General features: G+C 36.1%; 1 protein-coding gene and 1 long non-coding RNA gene across 2 annotated transcripts; both read right to left on the bottom strand.

Moving 5' to 3' along the window:
• Positions 1-13,414: 13,414 nt before the first annotated feature.
• LOC113357163 (peptidyl-prolyl cis-trans isomerase-like) lies at positions 13,415-14,192 on the bottom strand. The gene has a single exon (XM_026600459.1). It carries the CDS (start codon positions 14,100-14,102, stop codon positions 13,581-13,583), a length of 522 nt encoding a protein of 173 aa, XP_026456244.1. The 5' UTR covers positions 14,103-14,192; the 3' UTR covers positions 13,415-13,580.
• A 661-nt stretch (positions 14,193-14,853) lies between these two features.
• LOC113357162 lies at positions 14,854-17,500 on the bottom strand. Its single transcript, XR_003363523.1, has 2 exons — positions 16,397-17,500; positions 14,854-16,061 (listed from the first exon to the last, which is right to left on the bottom strand). It is a non-coding gene; the product is annotated as an uncharacterized LOC113357162 (long non-coding RNA).
• Between the last annotated feature and the right edge of the window lie 10,072 nt (positions 17,501-27,572).

Here is a 27,572-nt window from a genome sequence, read left to right as displayed (position 1 = left end):
TAGAGTTTTGAAATATTTATCATTCAATTTTGCATAATAGTGGAGTCTAGTGTCTTGGTTACCTCTCGCACCCATTGTTAATATTTTTGTATATATAATTTTATCAAATCTTTAAATTTAATCTTCACAAGTCCGAGAGTTTGAACCTCATTACTACAACATCATCAAAAAAATTTAATCATTAAGCCGCTACACAAAATTAAACCTAACTTCGTATAGTTGAGACCAAGTAACTAAACCTATAGTTCACCTAGTTCCGTCTGTATTCCCACGCCTCCAACTTATGAATAAGTCACGTACTTGGAACAATTCCTTTGGTTCGTATCCAAACAGTAAAGGAACAACAAATTTGTTTGGTATCAACTCTATTCAACCAAGTGATGTGAGTTGGACAAAGGCTCTTCTGTTTATCTTAACATAAACTCCTTTGTCAGGTTCTTAGATCTATCTTATTCTCAACTACCAAAGGTAATTGTTAAGATTTTGTAATCAATACTTTTAATCACAAAGAATTGTATTGATGTCGATCTACACATCTAATCAATCCAATCTACCACAAGGATAAACCGATTATAGTTGGATCCTCTTATACCGAAACAAGTATTGTGCACACCAAAGATTATGAACCCCAAATCAGAAATCTTCAATATATTCTTTGTCTTCAAATCTTCTTAGATCTTCAATAAACACCTGCACACAACAACTTGAATCTCTTGTGCTCAATCACGCACAGAACGGAGTCTGTTAACAATGAATTATCACAAGATCGTCTTTAGAACTAACAACAGTCTAAAGATCCCTTTCGAAACTTCGATCTAGTTTGAGTGAATCTTATATCAGAAGTGAAGATTCTCAAGCATAAACAAACTAGGTGCAATCAAAGTTCAACCACCGTTAGTCAATCAAATCAATCGAAAACACAAGATAAACCACAATTATCTAATTTCCCACCAACAATACTCGTAGAGATCATAAATCCCAAAGAAGACTTTAGAATGAGCGGTCGTAAGAGAATTCTCCTAATTAGGTTACTCTCCTCTCCGAATAGGCGGCTACACCAGTAACAACACAACCGAGGAAGTTTGTTGTCACGATGGATTAGTTTGCTAGAAATGCAAACTTCAAGTATTTATAGACAAGGAAGTTTGGACACCAAGGAATTTCCAAAACCGAAAATATTCTCAAGATATTCATTAAAGCACAAATTCGGTTTTCATAATTCCTGGAAATGCTTTGTCCAAAATAATGACCGAAAATCTGTTTGGAAAATCTCAACTAGTAAATGCACATTACTAATTCTCATTTTCCTAAAATAAAATTAACAACCTTAATCAAAAGATTCTTAACTTATTTATATTTCGATCCTGGGAGTTTCTTCCTGTAGCTATTAAGGAATAACTTTGAACAATAAAAGATAAAAATTATTGTACGTGTTCAAAGTATGCCGACATCCTTACTTTGTAAGTCCTCTTTCATACTTACAACCTTGAAACCGATTTTCCACACTTCCAAACAAGTTTAGAATTGGTTCATCTGACTTTCAAGAACTATGCGATTGATTAAGAAACACTCAATCACAAATCATGGGTTTAACGGTTCTACCTACATGTGAATAGTCACACTAGCTTTCCAAAATTCGGTTGACTAGGTACTAGGATCGGTTCCCCACATATATATGGTATCTAACTTATATGTGTTGCACATGTCCATAGGATCGGTTCCCCTTTTCCTAAAAATGTGTTGCACATGTCTATAAGATCGGTTCCCCTTTCTGCTACAAACCTTGCTGAACCTCATACAAGGATCGATTCCCCTTTGTGATGTGTTACACCTCTTCATAGGATCGGTTCCCCTTTACCCAGTTTCGGTTCAACAAAACAAAAACTCGATCATACCATCTCAGGTGATTACTTAAGATCAGTTTCACTAATAAAATTCATACCAATACATAAGTCAGGCCTTTGTGAATAGTTTTGCCAAGAACACAAACAAGTCGTGAGCGGTTATACTAAATCACACATATTGGATGTTCACAAGATATGCAATGAATAACAATCCCAATAACGCCTGGAGATTTCCTTTTCGATTCATAAACAAGTTTATGAACTTACTTCCTTAAGACACATGTAAAAACATTGTTTCCTATGATGAAATCCTCACCTCATATCCATATATAATCACAATAGCATTTAAACGATTATGTCGATGTCTTATCTACAAAGTTTTATGGTTAAGCAATAAACTTCATATTGTATTCCTTAATACTATGTCTATCTAGAGTGTTCATGCTTCACAGTTTCGTTTTCAATATGCACGACTTGAAAGATAGTTAGGGAATGAAACAGTTCAAGTCAAATATCACTAACCTCAAGTGGAAGGTTGATGTTGTCGTTGTAGCTTCTTAGTTCTTCACTTCTTCAAATCTTCGCAATACTTGTAATGTCTCATATCCTAATACTTTCAAGCTAACCTATACGAAGTTGACTCTAGTACATAATCAAGCGACTCTTAAAATGAGTTTTGATTCACTAAAATAGGACAACCAAACTTGACATACCAACGCTTGGTTGGTTCAACCGAGCTATGCTCTAACATTATGGACCTTATAATTTAGAGAAATGAACTCAAAATTGGCATGAGTATATTGATGAAAACATGTCGCTGACATAAACAGGGTAATTATAAGGATAAATTAATAAATTCTTTATTTTTTAAAATATAAATGTATATTTAACTGAAAGATGAACCGTTAGGGAAAGTTTAATATAAATAATAAAATACCTATGTCTGTTTATTTCTAGGCCATTATCGGATATACAAATTGAATAAGAAAATACATAAACTTACTAGTTTACATATGGAGTTCATAGGGGAAGTGTTGGTGGCCTTATCATTTGATTTCATATCAAATCACATCTTTTGAACCTCTTTTCTAAATGATCTCATCAAATGCTCAAATCTCGTTTAATCTCATACTAAATCTTTTTTCTCACAACTCTTTCCTACAATATGGTTGCATCAATCCAAGCTTCCCAGAAAGTTCATGGTATTAAGTTTACCTTAGACGAAGTTGCATCTATTTTTAATAATTATGTATTTCATACATTGGATCCTATCAGCGGGCACAACTGAAAGGAATATGGAAGCAAGCACACTACCAACTTTTTTTCGACAACCTGTGTGAAAAAACCTAATACAATAGCAAGAAGGTTAAAGCAAAGACCCTTGAATAAGATTCTATATGGAGTTTTTCTCTTTTCTCTTCACGATTAATATGTTTATACCAAACAAAAGTGAACCTCATTGTGTAGAAGAGTTCTTGGACGATCTTATAAATCAATATCCAAGATCATTCTAGCTGTATCCAAATTAAAAGGATATGAATTCTATCAAGTATGAAACTTGCAATCTATCTTTAAATATGTGAATTCAATAAGAACAAGTCTTGTTATTGATATCAAATAATAATAATGACTTAAACCATCTAGATTGGATACGTAATAGTTGTGTTATTCCTATATTATATAAAGATAAAACTATATAACGCGGAAAAGAAAAAACACAAGACACCAGAAGTTTTGTTAACGGGGAAAACTGCACCTGCAAAAAAGCTCCAGGACCTCATCTAACCTTGAACACCATACTGTGTTAAACTGTTACAGACACTAGCATACTATCAGACTTCGTACTATAATGAAGTTGATACTGAATTAACCCTCCAACCAATTCAGCTGCAGTCATGTTCCTTACGCCTCTTGAACCTCGCAATATGATGCGCACTTGATTCCCTTAGTTGACGTCCTTTACAGCCTAAACGTTCTTTCAACCTCAGTGAAGACTTTTGATACATATCTGACTTTAGTAGACAAGCATAATTTATTTCCTTTTTGATTTTTTAATATAGGTTTGGAAATCAATTTACAGGAGACAAAGTCCAGCACATCTCACGAATCCGGAACACTTATACTCAGTTAGCTGAGAAGCCTAGATTACTAACCACCTCTCAAGAACAATCCAAACAAATCAAATAAGGTTTTAGATATGTATCTCGGGGAATCACAATGTCTGAGACGAAGAGAACTTTTTGATTTGCATTATCTTTTTCCTGATGTAAGATTACAAAAACCTCAAAGATCAATAAGAACAAGATTCGGATACACGAACTATCGGATAAATGATAGTCTGACCAGGCTTCAAGGATCCCTAAGTGAAGTCTTCAATGTCGTAACTTATATTTCTCAGAGGAAACATATATTATAGAGAATGACTATATCTTAACAATTAGGACACAAGAGTGTCAGGGATTAAGAAATCTTATAAAAAGAGTCTCTATATTTATAGATTTTCAAGGATCTAGGTAGCTTTGAATTCAAGTTAGGGTTGCTTGGAATTCAAGCAAACACTTTCTCAGTTTAGATGAAATTCTTATTAGGAATTCATGTAAGCATATAAGATGTCGGCCTTGAAATTACATAAAAGAATGTGCACTATGGTCAAGGGTTCTGTAACCATGCACAATGATGGTTTAAAGCGTCTCGGTAGCCTTTGAACTTACAATCACATAGTGGTGTTCAATAACACTCAAGACTTAATCAATGATTGATGAACAACAGAAGCTTAATATTGAAAATAGGTAATTAATTAGATAAACAATCACCCAAATTTGGGTTCTTCTACCACTTTGAATACAAGAAGAACCAAAAAATGGAGATTCTCATCTTACAACTTATAGTTTCTCCCCAATATGAATTGGAAACTAAAAGATACTAAGAGGCATCCACTTGAGGCCCTAGAATTAGATGATTTAATTCTCCGTAGAGACAACAATTAGGTCTAAAAGAATAGAACCTCTCATTATTCACAGGATAATCTAAACATGACTAAACTCCCTCTCTTTAACCTTAATCTCTTCTAATTTATACTAGTACCAAGGATATATTCGATATTCTAAAAATAATAGAAATGGACAAAAATTATACTTTAATATTGATTTGAAACATCCAGAATGCATCAATGATCCACAATCACAAAGTGATTTAACGAATAAAGTTTGTCTTTGAAGTGACTATGAGAGATGTAGCAGAAGAGAATACAACCATATAGAAGAGTTCATATACTTCTTCTGACTCTGGAATTGGTTTGGTTTACAAACCAATGACAGTTCGCGAAGTCATGCCACAAGTGTTTGCAAACCGGGTTGGCAGTTCGTGAGAGTCAGTCCATAAGGGGTTGGAACCTTGCTATTTCGCAAAACTCAAATGGTAGGGTTTGCAAAACTACCTCATTCTCGAACACAGACGTAAAGGGTTAATAAATTGGGTTTGCAAACCAATACAATGTTCAGAATTCATACTGACTTTGGTAAAACATATAATTATGTATACCTATCGCCAAACAGTTCCTTTTTCTCATATAACTAATTTGAAAAATTCCAAATAGCCATATATGGTATGTATAACTTCTTGGGAAATTTCCAAATGATCAACTTGAAATATAAATATCTCTTAAATAAAATATTGATTTATTTTGTTAAGGATCTAGAAAATCCATTGCTTGAATCATATTTCGAGAGTTTAACCAAGACAAGTTTGAAGTCGAAATTTTTTTTTTTTTTTTGCAATATTGAATCTACCAAAATCATAAGACATGGTCTCATAAGATAGAAAAAATGTCGTGAATAAATAGAATATGCCAGTTTTGATATACCTATTTATTGATAAAGTTCTCGCAAATGTCTTTGTTTATTTTTCAGTCTTCAATTTTCGAGGTTCATTCAGTGATGTCTGATACCCAACTACCATAATCTAATCCTAGTTTGATACTTGACTTTAGAACACTAGAAATGTAAATACAGTTTTGTATATCTAACATTGACAACAAGCTTAATATAGCAAAACTTTTGAGTTCGACCGAGCGATGCTCTAATAACAATAACAAGCTTTTACACTTCGACAAACTTTCTTGCAAAATTCTGCACTGACACTGTCAACCTCAAAACTCATGACCAACAAGGGTTATCATATCGTTTCAATGCAATTAGCAAAACAATGACATAGTTTGTTGATCTAGTTATACAAATCAACTGATGCAAAAAGAATGGTGAAATTAATACTAACGTGGAAAGAACAATTTGAAATATGAAAGGAAGAAAAAAATATGACCAATGTTTTCCTTTCGAAGGTTGCTTCCACGTCCTTTAGGTGTTGAATAGATTTAACCTTAACTTTTTATATTGTGATGTCATACTACTTAATCAATGTTCCCAGCTTCACATATTTCAGACCTACCCCCATTCCAACAAGTAATCTTATTCTTTTCTTAATCTGGTTCGTGATATTGTGAAAAGATCCGATAGCTACTCTATTTTTATTATAAGAAACACACTCATCACCTAATTACTCACTGGCATGCCTATATCTTCTAAGGTCCACGCCGAAAAAAAAAACAAAACAAAATAAAATGATAAATGAATCCTCTTTTTCATACTTAAGGTTTGGTAAAGAATTTAACAAGAATGGGAACAATAGTAGTCTTTATCGTTTATTTATCCGACTCTTCATCTAAATCTAACATCATATGCAATGTATTGAAAGCAATGCGCAGGTTGAATCGTGAAGCGACGGTTCATGAAGCGACGGTTCATGGTTAGCGATGAAGCATTGATGGTATTTTCAATGATGTTGTAGTAAAGAGTTCGTTGAGGCTTGTGAAGGCAATGAATTCTAGACTTAATAGAACTTAAAAATATAGAAAACTTAACTCAAAATTGATTTCAGGTGATTGGAAAATAACCAAGACACTAGGATCCACTATTACACATGAATGATGTCAAATATTTCATAACTATAATTATCCTTTTAATCCTTTATTTCTTAATCCACAAATAATCAAACATATTCTCAAAAATTAATTGTATCCCCTAAGCATAGATTATCTAACCAAAGCATAACCTATCTAATTGAATCACAACTAATTAAGAAAATTATGTAAACTTTTAAGAACTCTGCAAAAGCAGTGATTGAGTGAATTATAATTAAATATTAGAGAAAATGAAATAGTTACCCATTGTTCATGTGTGAATAGATTCATCCATTGCCTTGGTTACGAGAGAATTATCCGCTCATCATGCTGGGAACACGCTCAAAAGTTGATTTTATTTATGCTCAAAGGGTTACAAATGATGAATAAGGGAGAATTATAATAAAAATCGGGTTTTCAACGCTTATAACTGTTGCAAAAACCGTTACAAAGAGCCGTTAGTGTTGCTGTTGCGTTTTTAAGTCTTCCTGTAAACTGCGACTCACAAAATGAGTTGTTGTCATTGTTCAAAAACGACTGCTGGTGCAGGTCCGTTCTTCGTGTTCTTCAGTTTTGCAGCAGCAGAAATGGCATCTCTGCAAATTTGATTTTTCGCTCCGTGGTGCTCTTTTTCTCTCTCAATCTCTCCGTCTCACTTCTCTATGATCCCCTCACCCTATATATACTCAACAACAGCAAAGTATCACGCCATAACTCTCACAAATTTTCATTAAACTCGGCAATGAAGAAAAATATTCTGGGAATATTTTCTTCCCTGTTTTAGCTTCTCACGTGTTTCTACAGCTGCAAAATCTCCTCATTTATCTTTTTCACGGTCCAGAGTGTTGCTAGAGTCATCATACACGAGCAGAACACACATAAATCTTCCAAAACTCGTGAACTATTCTTCTCATGCACGGGCTGCCTTGATTCCTTGTCACGGATTTTCCAGCCAAATTTGATCGAAACAAACACCCATACCAGCTCTTTTATGACATATCACAACTACCCATGAAGTTTCAGCCCTTTAGTCCACCTAGAACATCTTCAAATTTCGATCGAAACATTCTCAGAGAGCTGCCACATTTTTCACGCCAATTTTTAAGTTTCAAATGAAGAAGATGGTGTCCCCCTAACCAGCTGTGGGGTGCGAATAGCAGCTGCCTTTTTGGGGTGCCCCTTAACCAAATCTGGGCTCCGTATAGCAAGTGTCCTTCGGGAGTGTTCCGAGTGATTTTTCGAGCCGATTTTTCCAAAAATACCTAAAATACACAAAACACCATAATAAGGACGAAAACGAGTACCAACAATACGAAACATTAAGGATAAATTAGACACATAAATGCGTCTATCAAATACCCCCAAATTTATTATTTGCTAGTCCTCGAGCAAAACTAATAAAAAAATAAAACCGAGTTAATCTCGGGAGGGTTTACCAGAGGTGTACCCACAAAACCATGACTTCTAATTGGTCACAAGTATCCAAAGAGATATGAGGACATACATATTCTCAACCCATCTCCAAGTAACTAGAATGCAGAGAAATTAAAGGTGTCAGCTCTAAAGCTGACTGAAGAAAAGGGGAGACACATCCGCAAAACTGCTAGATAAAGAGATATCCGCTACACATCTAGATAAACATTGTAAGATGCGTCCGCTGCTTTACAGCTGGATAAGATTAGGAGAGAGATAAAGATGAGAGGGACATCTGCTACACAGCTGGACTAATTATGTGTGATGAGTTAAACCAGTGCTAGAAAGATCTTGTGCCAGATTGAAAGCGGACTAACAAAGCAACCAAATGTATCTTTCTTCGACTCTCTCATAGTGCTCAGTAGAAACAACGTCTTCTTCGGTCTCCAACTGTTGATGATAAACTATCGAACCTCATAGAACCTTGACAATTAACTCTTCTCTTCGATTTCTTGCTTGACTTATAAGTTTCTACTTCCCTTTGGCCTTATTGAACAAAAGGTAATGATGATTTTTTTTCATTTTTCATTTTTTTTAATTTTTTTTTTTTTTTTTGGAAACAAAAATTACAAGACAACAATTTACATGGCCATGAGAGAAGGACTTTCAAAACTTGGATCAACTTGTGATGTCTTGGTATCATGGATTCTAACAACTTATATCATTTGCTCTTATAACTTCAACTTTGATTTTTGAATTATTCTTTTCTATTGTTGCTTCTAAACCTAAAACGTCTTCACCTTTATTCATAGATTTTGATGTCGCTCCGCTTGTTGATGATGATAAGTTTCTATTGAGAGAGAGTCGCAATCCAGTAACTAAGACTACATTGTGAGGTTGCTTTGTCTTTCTGACATTTCCTGACCTACTTGCCTTTCCATCATGTATGGTTAGGTCCATCACGGTTACCCTCTAAAAGGAACAAGTTCTCTCCTGAATTTCAAGGATCTCAATGTCTTTTTCTCTAATGTCTCAAAAGGTTGTTATCCCTAGCATTCCAATTTATATCTTTTCGGTGAGGAACAGTATGTAAACTTAGCTAACCGGATACCATGTGACGCTAGAAGTTTCAAAAGTGAAACTAAAAAGTTCTTCCCCACCCCCAAACTTAAATCTAACATTGTCCTCAATGTTTCTAATGAAAAAGCAATACCAAAAAGTAAAGTATCATGAGGAATCAGTAAAGAGAGAAGTCGGAAAGATAGTACCTGGGTGAATAGAGAAATCAAAAACTAATATACAACATACAATCGCCTCGATGGTCAATCAAGGGTAAACAGGGTCCTCCAGAGGGACCTCCTCAACATCACCTGTTGGAAAGGGCTCTAAAAAGGGTTTCAATCTCTGACCGTTAACCTTTGAAGAACTACTACCATCCGGTGTCTCGATCTCAACAGCTCCATGAGGAAAGACAGTGCGAACAATAAAAGGACCAGTCCACCGAGAACGTAACTTCCCAGGGAAAAGATGCAAGTGGGTATCATACAGAAGAATTTTTTGACCTGGAGAAAATGACTTCCTTAAAATATTTCTATCATGCACAAGTTTCATTTTGTTCTTATACTCCTTCGCACTATCGTAAGCATCAATACGAATCTCGTCCAACTCATTGAGCTGGAGTTTCCTATGGGCTCCTGCCTTGTCAAGAGAAAATTTTAGCTGCTTAACAGCCCAATAAGCTCTATGTTCTAACTCGACAGGTAAATGACATGCCTTTCCATACACAAGACGATAAGGCGACATTCCAATGGGGGTCTTAAACGCAGTACGGTAAGCCCATAAGGCATCAGTAAGCCTAGACGACCAGTCTTTCCGATTAGGATTAATTGTTTTCTCTAATATACGTTTTATCTCCCTATTGGAAACCTGACCACTCGTCTGTGGATGATACGGGGTAGCTACCTTATGTGTAATACCATATTTCTTCATCAAAAACCTAAAAGGTCCATTACAAAAGTGCGACCCACCATAACTAATTATAGCTCGCGGTGTACCAAAACGTGTAAGAATATTATTTTTCAAGAAATCAATCACAACCCTATGGTCATTGGTTTTACACGCAACCGCCTCAATCCACTTAGAGACATAGTCAACAGCGACAAGGATGTATAGGTTACCAAAAGAATTAGGAAACGGACCCATATAGTCAATACCCCACACATCAAAGACCTCAACAACTAAAATAGGGTTCAAGGGCATCATGTTCCTACGGGAAATGGTTCCTAATTTCTGGCAACGTTCACAAGTAACACAGTAACTGTGGGAGTCTTTAAACAACGAAGGCTAATAGAATCTACACTGCAATATCTTAGCAGCAGTCTTCTTAGCACTAAAGTGACCCCCACACGCATGATCATGACAAATGGAAATAATACTGGACTGGTCACTCTCAGGTATACAACTCCTAATAATCTGGTCTGGACAATACTTAAACAAATAAGGATCATCCCAAAAGAAGTGTTTAACATCAGCTAAAAATCTAGAACGCTCTTGTTTACCCCAATGTTGGGGCATTCGACCAGTAACAAGATAGTTCACTATATTCGCATACCAAGGTAATTGGGTAACAAAGAACAATTGTTCATCAGGAAAGCTGTCCCTTATAGGAAAGGAATCATTAAGGGTATCCACAACAAGTCTAGACAAGTGGTCTGCTACTACATTTTCTGCACCCTTTTTGTCTCTAATGTTCGGAGAAAACTCTTGTAACAACAGGATCCACCTAATCAATCTACGTTTCGTATCCTTCTTAGACAAAAGATATTTCAAAGCAGTATGATCAGTATATATTACGATCTTAGAACCTAAGTGATAGGGTTTAAACTTGTCTAAGGAAAACACAATGGCTAACAGTTCCTTCTCCGTAGTGGTATAGTTCAACTGGGCATCATTCAGAGTTTTGCTATCATAGTAAATTACATGAAGTAACTTGTTTTCTCGCTGACCTAGCACAACACCAATAGCATAATCTGAAGCATCGCACATGATTTCAAGGGTAGGTTCCAGTTGGGTGCCTGGACTATGGGGGCGGTAGTGAGTAAAGTTTTAATCTTCTCGAAAGCCTCTAAACAAGCATCATCAAAGACAAACTTAACATCTTTTGCAAGCAAATTGCAAAGAGGTCTAGAAATCAAGCTAAAATCCTTAATGAATCGACGATAAAAACCAGCATTCCCTAAGAATGACCTAAGTCAGCATTCCCTAAGATTCAGACGCTGAGTCAGCTGCAAACAAACAAGGTCTTAGTGAAGTGGCGCCCGTGATTTAAGATTCAACGCCAAAAAACGTTGTTAAAAGTGTTGATTCAAGGGAGGATTCATCAGGCGCGTTGGGTCTGAAATACAATCAGCGATAGGACGCCAAATGATTTGGCGTCTCAAAAAGTCTTGAAACGCCTAATGGTTTGGCGTCAGGGGGAATATTCTATCCAAGATGCGATGAGACGCCCAACCATTGGGCATCGGAAATCTACTCTTGTGGCGTCTACCCATCCACTCATGCGAAATCGTTGTTTTCGTTTAGAAGAGAGAAAAGAGAAAAAAAAATGGTGAATCGTGCTCATTTTTTAAGGAGACGCCCAATGGATAGGCGTCAGACGGCTTTCTGTTTGGCGTTTCCTTTATCAATCTTGAATCGCCACTGGGCTTAAACGTTGAATTTTGCTGATGTGTCAGTGGATTGAGTATTGAATTTTGCTGATGTGTCAGTGGATTGAATATTGAATTTTGCTGATGTGTCAGTGGGTTGAATATTGAATCATGGGTGACCACTCCACTAAACCTTAGTGTGCAGTGATTGCATTTTTGATCTTTCAACTTTTCCGGAGCCAATTCTGTTTCCACATTTTTGCATTCGTTCTAAATGTTATGCCCATGCCATGACTAATGACAAATTTGATGGTCAAGAGAAAAAGGCCCTCCCAGAAGACTGAGAGGTCACTATTTTGGAAGTGCTTTTTGGATTTTCAAACCTGGACTGAAGATCGTTATTCGAAAATCTATGTAGAATTTTAAGATAGGAAAAAGACAGTGCACAATGGCTTGATATGGTGCGCAATGGCTTGATATGGTGGCCTATCTCAAGGGACAGGCCGATGCAGTAGGTGCTTCGTAGAAATACAAGATAGCACCTCTACAATGAAGATGGTCTACCAGATCATGGGCCAATGTATCTACCCTTGCTCCTCTCTCGCGTCACTCCATAGAAGAAAGAAAAAAACTTCTCTAGCCGAGAACACCACCTGCTCAGATCCCGTCCGTTTTGGACCGAATCTGAGCGGGAATCTCATCTCCTTTTATTACTTTTCACTAGATCTTTGTTATATTAGGTTTATTTATGTTTTTCTCTTATCGTTTGATAAGTTTTGTGCATCTTTATGGTGATTTTATCTCCTCTACTAGAAAGGTTTATCCCGGCTTTAATGGTCGTTCTTGGGTACTATGGGTTTTAAAATCACTTGAGAGCCATTCCAACGACGAGATCTTCATCATTTTTGTCTCCGGCGACAGAATCTACACCGGAATCTTCATCCTTGGATTATCCGGCGACGAACTCTTCAACAATGATATTCTTGACGACGGGATGTTCATCACAAGTTTTAAGAGATTTGAGCAAATCACTCCAACTTTAGGAGCATTTCTTTATGAAGAAGAAAAACAAACAAAATGGTTGGAATTTAATTCCGAAAAAAATCATTATTCCACCGATTTAATCGGTTCTTATTCGTGCTTGTATTCGTCATGTTCCGTTAATCCTTCTCTTTCTCTTGTCGGAATTTTCGGTGTTGTACTGGTATGGCATGTTCTTGTTACTTTGTACATAATAACATTTCATACCCCCACACACCTTTTCAGTAGAATGGCAAAGTCGTCGTCCTGAAAAGGAACTCGTTAACACTTCAATTTCTATCCAAGAAAGTGGTACATGTTCTTCTTCAATCACCTGATTTCATTAGCTGCTGCTTAGGTAACCCGTCCTTGCCCACATTGAAGAGTTCAAATTTGTAACTTGTTGCAAACAATTAGAAGCAATTGCTTAAATTTTACATACACCAGTTTCATTTTTATTTTTTTGATTGATTACACCACTTCCATTTAAATCACCGCAGGAATTTGCTAACTATCAAACATTAACAGTAATAAGATACGATTCATAAAACCCCATATTTATTTTTTAAGACATGTAGTAGCGGTACAAGATTTTGAGCTCCATTAGAGAGATTCAGGATAGAAACAACAACAACAACAAAATGAAGCCCAAATGACGTAATTAGGGAAATATTATTAGCAAACACAAGTTGATCGTTCGATCTAACACAGCTGACCGCAGTCAGCAACAACAACAGGAACCTTACACTTACCACTCTGAGATCCAACTTTCTCAATAGCCCTAACAACATCCATACCTTCCACAACTTGACCAAAAACAACATGTTTCCCGTCAAGCCATTCAGTCTTATCAGTACAGATAAAGAACTGAGATCCATTGGTCCCAGGTCCAGAGTTAGCCATGGATAAGATCCCGGGTCCAGTGTGTTTCTTCACAAAGTTCTCATCATTGAACTTTTTCCCGTAGATGGATTCACCTCCAGTTCCATTTCCAAAAGTGAAATCACCTCCTTGGCACATAAACCCAGGAATCACTCTGTGGAAACAAGATCCCTTGTAGTGCAAGGGTTTTCCACTACTCTTACCCTTACCTTTCTCTCCGGTACAGAGAGCTCTGAAGTTCTCAGCAGTACGAGGAACAACGTCGGCATAAAGCTCCATTACGATTCGTCCTCCGGGCTGTCCGCCGACTGTCATGTCGAAGTAAACCTTAGGGTTCGACATTTCCTTCTCTTGATGCAGAAACGCAATGAAGGCAAATATTGCAGTTAGTAGTGGGTAGGGAGTAGTGATTGAGAGGAGTGAGTATTTGGTGCCGGTTATATAGGATCCTATATCGGCATCTATATTTTATGGAGGATTATAGTCCCGTCCCTGTCCAAGCCTGGTGGGATCCAACCCTACTGTCCAATCCATTGCCAATTCAATTATTCCAAGGAGATGGTGGTGGTATTAATCATGACGGTATTTCCAAGTTCCCAAATGTAAAGCAATTGGTGTGATCATATTGGTAATGGGGACGGTGTGCACGCGCGTTCAACCAGATACCATATACTGCCTTCGTTCTTTTTTAATATGCCAGTTTCTATAAATAAAAGTTTCAAAAAAAATAGGCGAGTTTCCTAATTGGAAAAGTCAAATGTTATTTTAATTTTTTGGGACCACTTTTCTCAACTTCTCTTGATGATAAGTGTCATGTGGACCACTTCACTTTACTTCTTTTGCTAACAAGTGTCATGGGGACCATTTCACTTCACTTCTTTTATTGACAAGTGTCATGAAGACCACTTTCAATGATAAGTTCTCTTAATTTCCTTAAATTTCGCTAAAAACAAAACTGGTCTATTAAAAAAGAACGGAGGCAGTATATTCGAAGACACCAGATATGGCTCCAATCGTATAAAGGAATGGGACATAGTTAGGAATAGACATAGATATTCATCGATTCAATAGAAGATGAATCAAAATGAAAAGAAATAGACAGAGATATCTCCCTAACTTGGATTCCATTATAATTCCATTTGACACATTTTGGCTTACTATGGCCACAAAATATTCCGGAACTTTTTAATAAAGAACCCCTACTTTTAACATTACACTAAAAATATGCCCCCGTTTTTTAAAAATTTGTTAAAGTATCCTTGCCTTGACCGTTTTATTCAAAAAACGTTAAACGACAGTTAGCAGCTGTTAACACTTAGGTGACAGGGTCAAAATGTCCAAAAAGCGCTTCCTCCTGAGTAGAGTTTGATTCTCTTGAATCACTGATTTGAAAGCCGAGTCGAGTCGAGTCCCAGCCATAATGGCCCCTTCTTCTGCTGCTCCAAATCAACTCCACTTCTTCTTACTGCGTGCAACACCAACACCATGCTCTACAATACAAATCAGTCCACCAACATGCATTCAACCATTCTCATGCTCAGTTCATATACATTTGGCAGATCATTCAATTTCTCTAGCTCCTGCAATTCATGTACTCTCACCATGCTCTACAGCTCTTTCAGCTTCACCATACCAACTCCATAATTAGCTCCATCTCTTCAGTCTTTTGTAGCTTCAATCCCACAACTTTTCACCATCACCTGCAATTCAGACCTGCGCATCCATTGTCTTCCCTTACTCCAGACCAGCACAATCATGTACTCCCCTTATCATTAAGCTTCAACAACAACATCTTCGTCAATTAAAGCTTGAGTTCATCACTACCTAGCCATGGCAGTATCACCAACCATATCATTGCCACTTTAGTTGAGACCTCTTTCTGCTTCCATCTTTGACTCAGCTTGTAATGTCACCAGTTTGAGCTAAGCAATCCAACTCAAATCCTTACAATTCAAGCAACACCTCCCTGTAAATTCCTAACATACATCTATTGAGCATCAAACCCTCTTTCTCAGTCTTGTATTCACACTGTACCAATTCATTTCTAAGCATACATCTATTCAGCTCATACCAACTGCAACTGAATTACCAACTCGAGTACAATCAATTCAGCTCATACCAACTGCCACCAGCATATCCACCTCATGTGACCTAAGCATACATCTAAGCATCCACCTGCAATGTCATCTCAGTCCACCTGCACTCACCAGAACAACAACAACATCAACTCCATGGTTCAAACCCCTTCTCTCAACATCTTCTCTGTATCTCTGTATCTCTAACAAAACATCTTCATATTCCCTATCACAAAACAAAAAATCACCCAGTGAGACTAAAATCTGCAAAGTGTTTGAACCAACAGAATACGAATCGGCAACAACACAACCACAATGAACACTGACTTTTTAGTGAGTCAATTACACAATCACTTTGTGTTCCAACAACATTATATCCCCAATATTTTGAATTGGTTGATTCAAATCAATTACAGTGATATAGCAATAAAGATAAGAAGATAGAAACAAATAAAATCAAACAAATCTATAAAACAGTAGTAATTTGCGAGTTAGAATTTTTCCTTGAAGCATTAACAACCCATTACACTGATATTGATATGAACATGGATGAAAACTTACCAAGAGATGCAACAGTGTGCATTGAAGACAACCCGGTACTTGAATATCGATCACGTAGCACAAAATACCTCGAACAAAATTGCAAACCATCAATTCAACACTGGAATCTGAAATCGCCCTAGATTCTTCTTCTAAGAACCCTAAATCATCATCAATTGCTCCAATTTCATTCACCATCAGCACAATCATCATCACAACCACATGAATCTATGCTCAAATCAAACCCTAACCCTGTATTATTTCTCTATGTTCTTCTCTTCCTTCCAAGCCTCTCGAATCATCAAACCCATCTATTACTTGACCACAAAACCTCAATTTATCCCTTTCTATGAAACTTTCATTCAAATCCACTTATTCTTCTTCTGTAATTCGATTAGCAGCACCCTCTTCTCTGTCGAACTTTGAGAATTCAGGAACCCAAAAACCCTTTTTCTTCTTTGCTCTCAAACTTCGGTTGATGAATACCCACTGATCTCTAAACTGGTAAACCCTTAATTTTTGCTTCTCATCCAACTCAGTCCACAAACAAAAGCTCTTGATCTCAACATCATCAGCGTTTTTATTCAATTTCAGAAACAGAAGGGAAGGAAGAAGATTATTGTCGGCTGAGAATGAAAGAAGATGAGTTTTATTCTCTCACTCGATTTAGGTTTACTGTGGGGTTTAGTGTAATTTGACCCGTTTTTTGACTAGATAAACGATCCGTGACTCAATTATGCGGGTGCAAGATGTGAAAGTAAACGGTAGGACACTTTAACAAATTTGAAAAAACAGGGGCACTTTTTTTATGGATATCAGAAAACGGGGATTTTATCAAAATTCCCTATCTTCTTTCTCTCGCATTCTCTCTACTCTCCTAAAACATCCAACTGGTTCATTGTTTCGAGACCTTATCTCAGTCTCCATGGCCGCTTTCGTTTCAACCTTATCAAGCAAAACAGCTTTAATTTCAGAATCTCGCAAACGGACATAGGGTTAGCTAGTAACCACTAGTGAGCTAATCATCTTGTTAAAGAAGTTGCCTAATTTTATCTATAGCGTTCTTCTATCCAGCTGAACAACTTAAAGAAAACGTATGTATTGCAGTTTCTGATTATCACGGATATATCCACTACATTATATTCATCTGTACACTTCACTAAGGGGAATTGCTCACAGCTGAAAACACCGCTATAAACCGAAAAACCTTCAACCCTACTTTTTCATTTAACATTTCAGCTTGTCACATGGCACCAGTTCTACCTATTGTCCTAAAATATAGTCTGTTAGTTACTGTGAGGGAGGACCTTTATATGACCATTTTTTTTTTGTAAATTGTAAGTGATCAATTGACACAAAAAAATTGGATTTGGTGTTCATGGTTAGTCTTTTTCACTTGACATAATTATCCCTCACTTTTAGTCCAATTACTCCCTCCGTTTAGAAAAACTGTCCGTTTTGACTTTGTCAAAATATTAAGGAGACCGTGGTATTTTACTTGACTACCCTTAGTTACTTATTTATTTTATTTTAATAAAAATGCTAGCAATAACAACTACCTAAAATTGTTAAGAGGATTATGAATACAAAATATATAAAAAAAATATATATTGAATTTTTTGAGTAAAAACCTTATAAGGAATTTAATCTTTGGAATTAAATATATACTCTCTTTGTTTCTGAAAGACCGTCCTCTATTCCTTTTTCGTCTGTTTCAAAATTGTGTTCAGCTTCTGTTTATAGTCATACTTTTTCAATGAACGCTCTAATATACCCTTGAATTCTTTATATTCATAAATCCATTTTTAACGTGACCCAATCTAAAATATTAAAGAAATTAGTATAATTGAGGAAACAAATATATCTTTCATTCCTTTTAAGGAAATATACATTTAACTCTAAAAATTAGATTCCTTATAAAGTCTTTACTTCTTAAATTCAATATCTTTTAAATTTCCCTTTTATATTTCGTATTTATAATTCTCACACCAATTTTGGATATTCTTTATTGTTAGCATTTTTATTAAAATAAAATAGATAAGTAACTAAGGGTAGTCAAGTAAAATAATATGGTCTCCTTAATATTTTGAGAAAGTCAAAATGGACTGTCTTTGTGAAACGGAGGGAGTATTCTCTTAAAAGGAATGAAGGATCTATTTGTTTCCTTAGTTATACAGATTTCTTTGGTATCTTAGATCGTGTCCCGTTATAAATTTATGATATAAAATTTTTAAGGGTATACTAGAAAGTTCATTGGAAATATATGACTATAAACAGAAGCTGGACATAATTTTTAAACGGACGAAAACGGAATAGAGGACAGCCTTTTTGAAACAGAAGGAGTATTCCTATTTTTTTAGTGGTATAATTGGAATGCAAACTTTAATATAACATACCTAAAAATCTGTGCCTTAGAATTTTACAAATTTTATCTCGTTCGAAAGGTTAGAAAAAAATATACACAATAAGTACAAACAACAATATCAAATTTAGAGTTGTTATGAGAAATTCGGAGGTATTTATCATTTTAGACACCATTTAAAAAAAAATTAAATGTATATCCATTATGCAAACCACCGCAAAGGATATATAATACTTTATGTAGCCATATTTTGGTTTATACATCAACTAATTTTCCGTTGCAACTAATAAAACAATGCACGATCTCCGGTTCAAGAAAAGTGATACTTTCACACTAGGCACAATTCTCGAAAATTGAATGCATAGCTATTATGCAAACCGCCACAAAGGATGCATAACACATCATGCAACCATATTTTGGTTTATGGATCGACTAATTTTCTGTTTCAGAAAAAGTGATACTTTCACATTATGTTTCGGAAAAAGTGATACTTTCGATTTGTTACATAAACGGGGCGAAAGTAGTCGCAGACAAATCCCATCTTCAGATTCTTCTTCGGTCGGCCTTCTCACCGTGGCAACGATTATACTAGCATTATGTCCCTCTATGTGTATATAGTGTACCCATAACACAAGAGATGGACAATTTCTTTTTTATATATAGATAAACAGAGGAAGCTGCTACAAAGCAATGGCTACTCAATTACAAAGGTGTGGGAAGCAGGGCGAAGGCTAGCACCATGCAGGAACCTCGCATTTATGTATAAAGTTTTATAAAAAATACCACTAGTTTCAACCGACTGTAAGATTTGAAATAATTGCAATAACTTTTGGCCTTTCCAATTTAAAATTCCTATAGCCATAGAATGGACTGCTGACTGAGCTAAACTAACTGTCGTTTTGTTATGATCATTCCCCTCTCTAACACGAAATCAATGACTTCAAAATTTCCACCTTTCATCTAATGAAATCCTAGGTTGAAACTGACTTGGATTTTTGCAGATCCTCTCCCCAACTGAGTGTTAGGTCTGCTCCTCTTCTTGCTCTGCAGGCTACAGAGATATGGTCTTTGAAGTTTCTTACTCCATGCAGTTCTCTGAGAAAGACATAACAATAAGAACAAAGTTAGTATACTAGTAATAAGTACTACTAACAGCAATGGAATGGACATCCAGAATGCTTATGCTAATAGTGACTCCAAAATTTTCTCTATGATGCATAACCTGATCATTATGGATATAACTCCAATATTATGTAATAGTATCTTGAGAATCCCTTTGAATTTGGAGATTGTATAAAATGTGGCCCTGATTATGCATAACCATGTCAAAGGAGCAGAGATGTTGTCTGGCACTGTTAGAAATAGAATCAACTAAAGAAGGAACCTTTTTTAATATGAAGCCACATATGGATTCCAATATGAACCAACCAAGTAGTGGGGAAAATGGGATTCTAGCAACTGAGATTGTTGATGGGAGTGAACTATTCGTTAACCCAATCCTGAAAAGAAGTGGAGTTCTCAAACATCTGGTGATGTAGACCAAGCAACCGGGTCCAAACAGAAAAAAAACAATGGGGCATGACATCAGGACATGGGTAATGTCTTCTTTGGCACTTTTGCAGAAGTTGCATATATGATAAATTTAGCTGAGGATACTAGTTGTCTTATCACTTGTAGGAAGAATGTCATGAACACATTTTCATATGAACAATTGGATGGCTGGTGAATTATCCAGTTTCCAAATTTTCCTTTAAACTGTGTGTTGATAGTGTATTTTATATTTCTCAGAGATTTTACTGAAAGTTCCTCTTTGGTATGGAGACTGCAAGTGATGTTGTCTTCTTCCTGAATGTTGCTTGTATTTTGAATGGCTAGTTAGTCTTCGGGAGTGAACCAGAGAGCAAGGGAGGTGGAATCCCATTCACCACTAAAGTTTATCAGTTGTTTAACTTTAATAAGGTCATTGGGACATTGATTGGGTTTTACCAGAATATTCTCTTTGTTGTATATCCATTTATCTTCCCTGGTGTGAATTTTTTTATAATTCTCCACCTTCTATCAGTAGTATTTTTTGATTTTGTTCATTCCTTCCAAAATGTCTTTTCAAATCCAAGAATCCATAGCCTTTGGCTTAGTGTTCATTCTGATTACTTCCTAGTTCTCAAAGTGAGTAGCTTTCATAATTGAGGACCATAGAGAATCTGGTTCAGACATAAGTCTCCATTTTATTTTAGTTATCATACCATTGTTGAAGAAATCCATATTTTTAAAACCCAAACCACTCAACTCTTGTGGTTTACATACAAAATCCCATGCAATATATTATAAACCCCTGGGTATTTCAGGATCTTTACTCTTTGAATTTTGTTTAACTCCTTGCAAGTGGCTTTTGAGAGTTTGAAGGAGTTCATCAGATATATATTGGAGGTTGACGTAACAAAATTTATTACGATAGCTTTGCCTATGGAAGAGAGAGTGTTTCTCCATCCATCTAACCTGACTTGAGCTTGTCAATATAAGGTTTGAAAGCTTGGATTTTACTTTTCTTGGTGAAGAGATGTGAGCCTAAGTAATTATCATTTATATCAATCTTATGAACATGCATGAAGTAACTGATGTTTTTTGTGGTATCTTCAGCAGTATTCTTACTGAAGAAATCCCTGATTTAGAAAAGTTTATCATTTGGCCTGAAGAGTTACTAAAATCACTTAAACATGAACCAAATTCTTGCACTCTTCCATATTTTATTTACAGAATACCATACAGTCATCAGCAAATAGAAGATGGCTTATGGAAGGACTTGATAGCAGAGTTTGGTACCATGAATCAAACTAATTGCTTAGTATTTGTTAGACTTCTAGAAAGGGCTTCCATACAGAAGAGACGGATATAAGGAGATAGAGGTTCTCCTTGTCTTAGGACTTTTGAAGGTTTAAAAAAATTTCCATGAGAGTCAATCACCAAGACAACAAGCTTGGTGGTGGAGATATATTGATGAATAAGGTTGCACCATTTATCACTGGATCCCATTTGGGTCATGATTGATATTTGAAAGCTCCAGTCAACTCTATCAAAGGCTTTAACCATATCAATTTTAATTCTCATTATGCCTTTGTCACCTTTCTTATCATTCCTGGTGTTCGTGTAGTGGATTAGTTCATGAGCTATGACAATGTTGTCAGAAATTCATCTGTCATGAATGAAAGAAGATTGGAATGGTGAAATGAGCTTGGGTAGAATGGTTTTTAGTATTTGAATAAAGAGTTTGAAGATGATTTTATAGGTGGTGTTGTATAAAGATATGGGCCTATAGTGAGATGGAGTTATAGTAGTTTCAATTTTAGTTATGAGGGATATAAATGTAGAGTTCATTTCTTTAAGAATGAATCAAGAATTGAAGAAGTTCTGACCATTTCCATAATGTCTTCCGTAACCACTTCTCAGTTGGCTTGGAAAAAATTTGGAGGTAAACCATTTTGACCAGAATATTTATCTCAAGCCATACTGATGAGCATATTCTTAATTTCCGGGGCATCCGGAGTAGCAAGAAGGTTTTAATTTTCTGAGGTTGAGATGTTTTTAGGTCTACAATGTAATTAATGATATTTTGGTTAATGTTGATGGTTTCAGCCGTGGCCATTTTTTTAAAGTGAGAGGTAAAGAAGAAATAACATTGATGTCACTGAGCCAAACTCCCTTGAAATTCTTGATAGATTCAATTTTATTTCTTCTTATTCTTTTTTTAGCAGAGTCATGGAAGAAATTAGTGTTTTTATCTCATAGACTGATGAATTGATCTCTTCTTTCTGTTTTCCACAATTTCTCTTGTATATCAGGTTATTGCTGAATATTCTCATTGGCTCTTTGATAGCATCACCTATAACATTGTCAAACTTATTCTTGGTAACCCATTCCAAATGTTTAACACTCTTCTAGATTGGACTTGATGTTTCGATAGACAGTTTTGTTCCATAACCTGACTCTAACCTTGATGTAGTTGCAGGAAATCCTACACTACACCCGTCTTATGATTTCATGATTGATCAACCCATTTTTAGGTTTACACTCTTAATTTTATTTATTAATTTTTGAATGTTCTTACAAGAAAGATAAAGAAGTCAAGAATGATCTCTGCTCTGAACTTTCTCTCTCCTATTTACTTGTTTTTTACTCAAGAAAGATCTCCTCTTCCTTTATAACTCGAATGACTATTTATAAGGAAATACATAGTGGATGACAACTAATCTGTCCTTTATTTTCGGGTATGGTTTGCGACATTCTCGCAACCTTACAAATGTTAATTTCGCAAGCTCTCTAATTTTCGCAAGACTATCACATTTTTCTCATGATCCTTGCTGACGTCGTTTCTGAAATTGTTCTGCGACGCTAATGTGCAATACCATTGATAATTTCGCTGAGACATAATTGTTGCGAGATTCTGATCCTACAACTTGCCTCTTCTCATATCTTCTCTGCAAAGTAGAGAATGATGTGAGAAATGCCGCAACTGCTTATCTTTTCATATTCCACATTTATCACACGTACTCTCTCTTCCATTTATTTCTTGACACGTCTTCTGTAACCGCTACCTTTCAACCGCTCACGTCTCTTCGTCTTAATGGTGTTTATTTCTTCGAGAAGTAAATTTTCTTTATATACTCTTCTTCCCCCCTCTTTCCACTTTTCTTTTTACTTTCTCTTTTATTTTTATTCTCTCATCTCTGCAACTCTGTCATCCTTCTGCAAATTATGCTGCTGTAATTTTTCTTCCTTCAATTCTTTTACTTTCTATACATTCCCATACTCTATATTCAAACATGGCTCCAAGTGGTCATAGATATGAGAAGAATCTACAAGATGTCCAAAAAGATCTTGCTAATAAAGGTCTTACACTCTCCCCCATTCCTGGTGTGAATGCCAAATCAATTCTTTCTGTCAAGCTTTTTTCCAATCAAAATTGTGATGATCAAACAATCATAATTTCTCTAGGTCAACTTCTCGCAGGTCTCCCTATTCCTCTTTATAACCCAGACATTCCTTTATTTTATGAAATTCTCGCTCATCTGGGATTTTCGCGAGCCATTTTCCAACTAAGTGGGGACTGCATCCGTCTGATGCTAGAGTTCGCTAATCGTGGTGCTGGCAGAGGATCTCTTTACTCCAAAGAACTTAGGGATCCAAAATTCGCAGACCTAGAGATAGTTGCTCAGAAATATACATTGGTGAATTTCTTTGAAAACTACGAACTTATTTCCATGAAGAAAGAGAATACTCGCTGGGGTATTCGATTAAGAAGGAAAGATAACATTGATGAATCCAAAATTCTTATGCAAGATATTGACTGGCATTCTGGTAAAAATACAACTCCTCTCCAATCCAAAGATGACAAATGGTGTGTCTTTCCTTTAATGCTAAAGGGTCCCTATATTGTTGGATCAAACATTCTTCCTGCGAATCTCGCTGCATATCAACCTTGGGTCTTCTCCTGGACCGAGAAGGAGAAAGAGGTATGCTTCTCCCCTTTAACTCATTTTATATTTCTTTATTGATTTTTACTATTCTGTTTGCCAACTCTTGCGACATTTCGCAGATTCAAAAACTAAAGGATAGTTATAACAGGACTGGGAAATCTAGTACTCTGTTAGCTCTTCGCTCATACACAGATGAGGTAAGAAATTTTCTCTTATGACTTTAAGTATTACTGTTACTTTCATGCTTCCATTTATTATTTCTATCTGTGTGTGAAGGTTATTGCTGAAGTAGAAGAATCTGTTGATGCTGCGAAGATTGGTGATAAAGGTAAAGGTACTCTTCGCAGGGAAAAATCAACTGGTCCTCCTCCAAAGAAAAGAAAAGTTCGTTCCCCTTCTCTTTCAAATGTTCTTCCTAACGAAAGTTCTGAAAATGATAAGGGTGATGAAGATAACGATGATCTTGCTGCAACTAAAGATTCTCCACCTGAATCTTCTATGGCTAAGCTTTCTGGCCTCTTTTCTGATTCTCTACAAGGTATGGGAGATAGCCAATTCGCAAATACCTGCAAATCTCTTGCTACTCTTTGTGATGTCCCTTTACTGGATGGCGATAACTCTCTTCGCGGAGTTTCTAGATCCGTGACTCCCGACTTCTTTCATTCTCTCAATAGTCTGGTATACTTTTATCTTTTTACTTTTTTATTGTTATAACTCAAAATCTCTTTATATATTAATATTTTTTATTTCTTTTCGCAGGATGGAAAAGCTTCTTTTGTTGTTGCCTCAGATCTGGAGAGAAGACGCGAAAATCTTGAAAAGAAGAATCTTCAATTTCGCAAAAAGAACGAAGAATTGGAAGCTGAAGTTAAAAGTTTTCGCGAGAAAAATAGACAATTAGAAATTGATTCTTCCTCGTATAAGATTAAAATTTCTAGTCTTCAACAAGCTAATAATCAACTTTGCGGTATGTTACTTTTCTCTTTTCTCTTTATTCATTCATCCTGTTGTTTTATCTTATTTAAATAATCCTTTTTACATACATCTATGGTCTTTCTGATGAAGCTACCCTTCTTCGCTCATTTCCTAATTCCTTGTTAATGATACCCTTCTTGAACGTCTTAACAATTCCTTAAATAGATTTTCAAATGATAGAATTTCATCTCTTTCTCTAAATGAACTTAGATCGAAATTTCGCCTCTTAGAAATTGATCATAGATCCAGTTTAGGCTTAGCCAATAGATTTAAGCGTCTCCTTATTGATTCTAAAGAGAAAACCAATGAATTAAGAACCAGAATTAGCGGTCTCATAGATGATAAGGATCGTATCTCTGATCAAGGTGCCAAGGCTTTAGCGAAATTCCAAGAGGCTCTCCTTGAAGTTCAACTTGAGCTAGATGAAGTTAACCGCAAGAATATTGAACTCTGCAAAAGGGAAAATCAAATTCGTTCTCGTCTTCTCATAAGTAGTGAAGATGAATTTTTCTGGGCTGCGAAAATTTTAGATGATGCTAGGAAAGATTTAGGCGTAAATGTTAGTCTCCAAGTTGAACATACAACTTTGATTAGAGGCATGATTTCTGACAGAGAAGGTTGCTAATTGCTCTTATTTACTAATCTTTTGCTTCTTATGAATTTTCATCAAGTTAATAATTAATTGTCTTTTGTTCGCAGATTATGAAAATAAATATCGTGAAAAGATTGAAGAACTTGAAGCCGAAAGGAGGAACTCGCAAAGAATATTTCTTCTCGCAACGACAAGTATTCTAGATTGAAGAATCAAATCAAAATCACCGTTGTGAATTTTCAGAATGACGCTATGCATTTTCGGAACCAAACCATCCAAATGTTTTGTGATGATCATAATATCCCATATTCTTATTATCCTTGTCTTTTAGAAGAAATCCCACAGAATACTCCCAATTTGATTATCTCTGATAGCGAAGCTGACGATGAAGAGTCTGATAGTGATGGAAGTTCTGATGGTGATAAAGATTCTGACGCAGATGAAGAAGGAAACAAGTCTGGTGAAGATAATGAGGACTAACCAAGAAATAATCTTTACTTCTTTCTTTGATTCTTTGTAATACTTGTACACTTATTTCTTCTTTTTGTATATTTGTGTTTCTTTCATTTTGACCTGCATAAATGAAAACAATTCTTCTTTGCAATATAATTAATCAATATAATTATAATTCTTGAATTTTTGAGTAAATCTCTCATATAGAGACAAATAATATCCTCTAATTTCACACATTCCCATACTTGCCTCTGTTATTTGAATCCAAATGAGAGATGTCATAAAACTTTTCTTATTGTATAATTTCGCAACTTTTTGCGAAGTGGATTTTGTTTCTTTTCAAAATCTCATTCCTGTGTGGTCTTATTTTGCCTTCCTAATTAAAGGTCTTATTATGCCACCTCTTGTCATTGCGAAAAAATCGCAGGACTTCCTTGCATTTTCATACAAAAACCCATTGATCTTGTCTTAAATTTTTCTTTTGTATTATGGCCTCTTCAGGAATGTTTGCGACAATATGACAGGCCTAAATATTCTTGCGAAAATAAATCCCCATGACATTGCCGTCTTGCGACGAAATCGCAGGACGTCTTCGCACTTTCATGCGGAAACCCATTGATCTCGTCTTATCCTTTTCTTTTGTATTATTACCTCTTCAGGATTATTGCACAAATATGACAAGACTTAATATCCCTGCGAATAAAAATCCTCATGACATTTGCGTCTTAAGACACTTATCAGCTCCCTAATGGAGGGTGCCGCCCTTATCTCCCCCCTAGTTGCCCCTTCAAGGAGGTGTACTTCTACCATACAAGGTTAGCTCCTCCCATCCAGTCTTAACAACAACCAGTTGTTTTCGCAACCTCTTATCCCTTTTACCTATAGGGCTTATGGTTACGAGACTGCACCCTAAGTGGGGTTTTCTTCAGGCCGAGTGCAGTATAAGCCAAGACTTGTCAAGAATGGCAAGGACGCTTCAAACGCCCCCGACACTCTTGACTCAACCGTGTACCTAGGCTCCTTGATCAGATCCTGCACTCCTTGGGAGAGTCCTTATTACCTTAGTCGCCCAACCTAAGTCATATGCTTAAGTTGAGAATCCAAGGTGCCTCTCCCGGATGGGCTTCATTGACCCCAAATCTCCATGACTCAGGTTCCGGTGGCGGTGTAGCCTTTCCCTGAGTCATGCAAGGTACCCCCTATATGACGTACTTTAGGTCTTACATTTGCCTCTTGCGAAATTGTATTCGCGAACTAGGGTGTACGCCATAAAGGTTCGCCTCTTTCTCTTTTGTCATTCTTCTCTGATTATTTTCTGTAAAATTCATTATCTCTGCGAGAGTC

This window comes from Papaver somniferum, chromosome 3 (assembly GCF_003573695.1).
Source record: "Papaver somniferum cultivar HN1 chromosome 3, ASM357369v1, whole genome shotgun sequence".
Classification (NCBI taxonomy): Eukaryota; Viridiplantae; Streptophyta; class Magnoliopsida; order Ranunculales; family Papaveraceae; genus Papaver; species Papaver somniferum.
This window is presented reverse-complemented; position numbering and strand designations above follow the sequence as displayed.

Bases quoted from the DNA above. Each gene is read 5' to 3' on its own strand.
- LOC113357163 (XM_026600459.1), bottom strand. From the start codon at position 14,102: ATGTCGAACCCTAAGGTTTACTTCGACATGACAGTCGGCGGACAGCCC.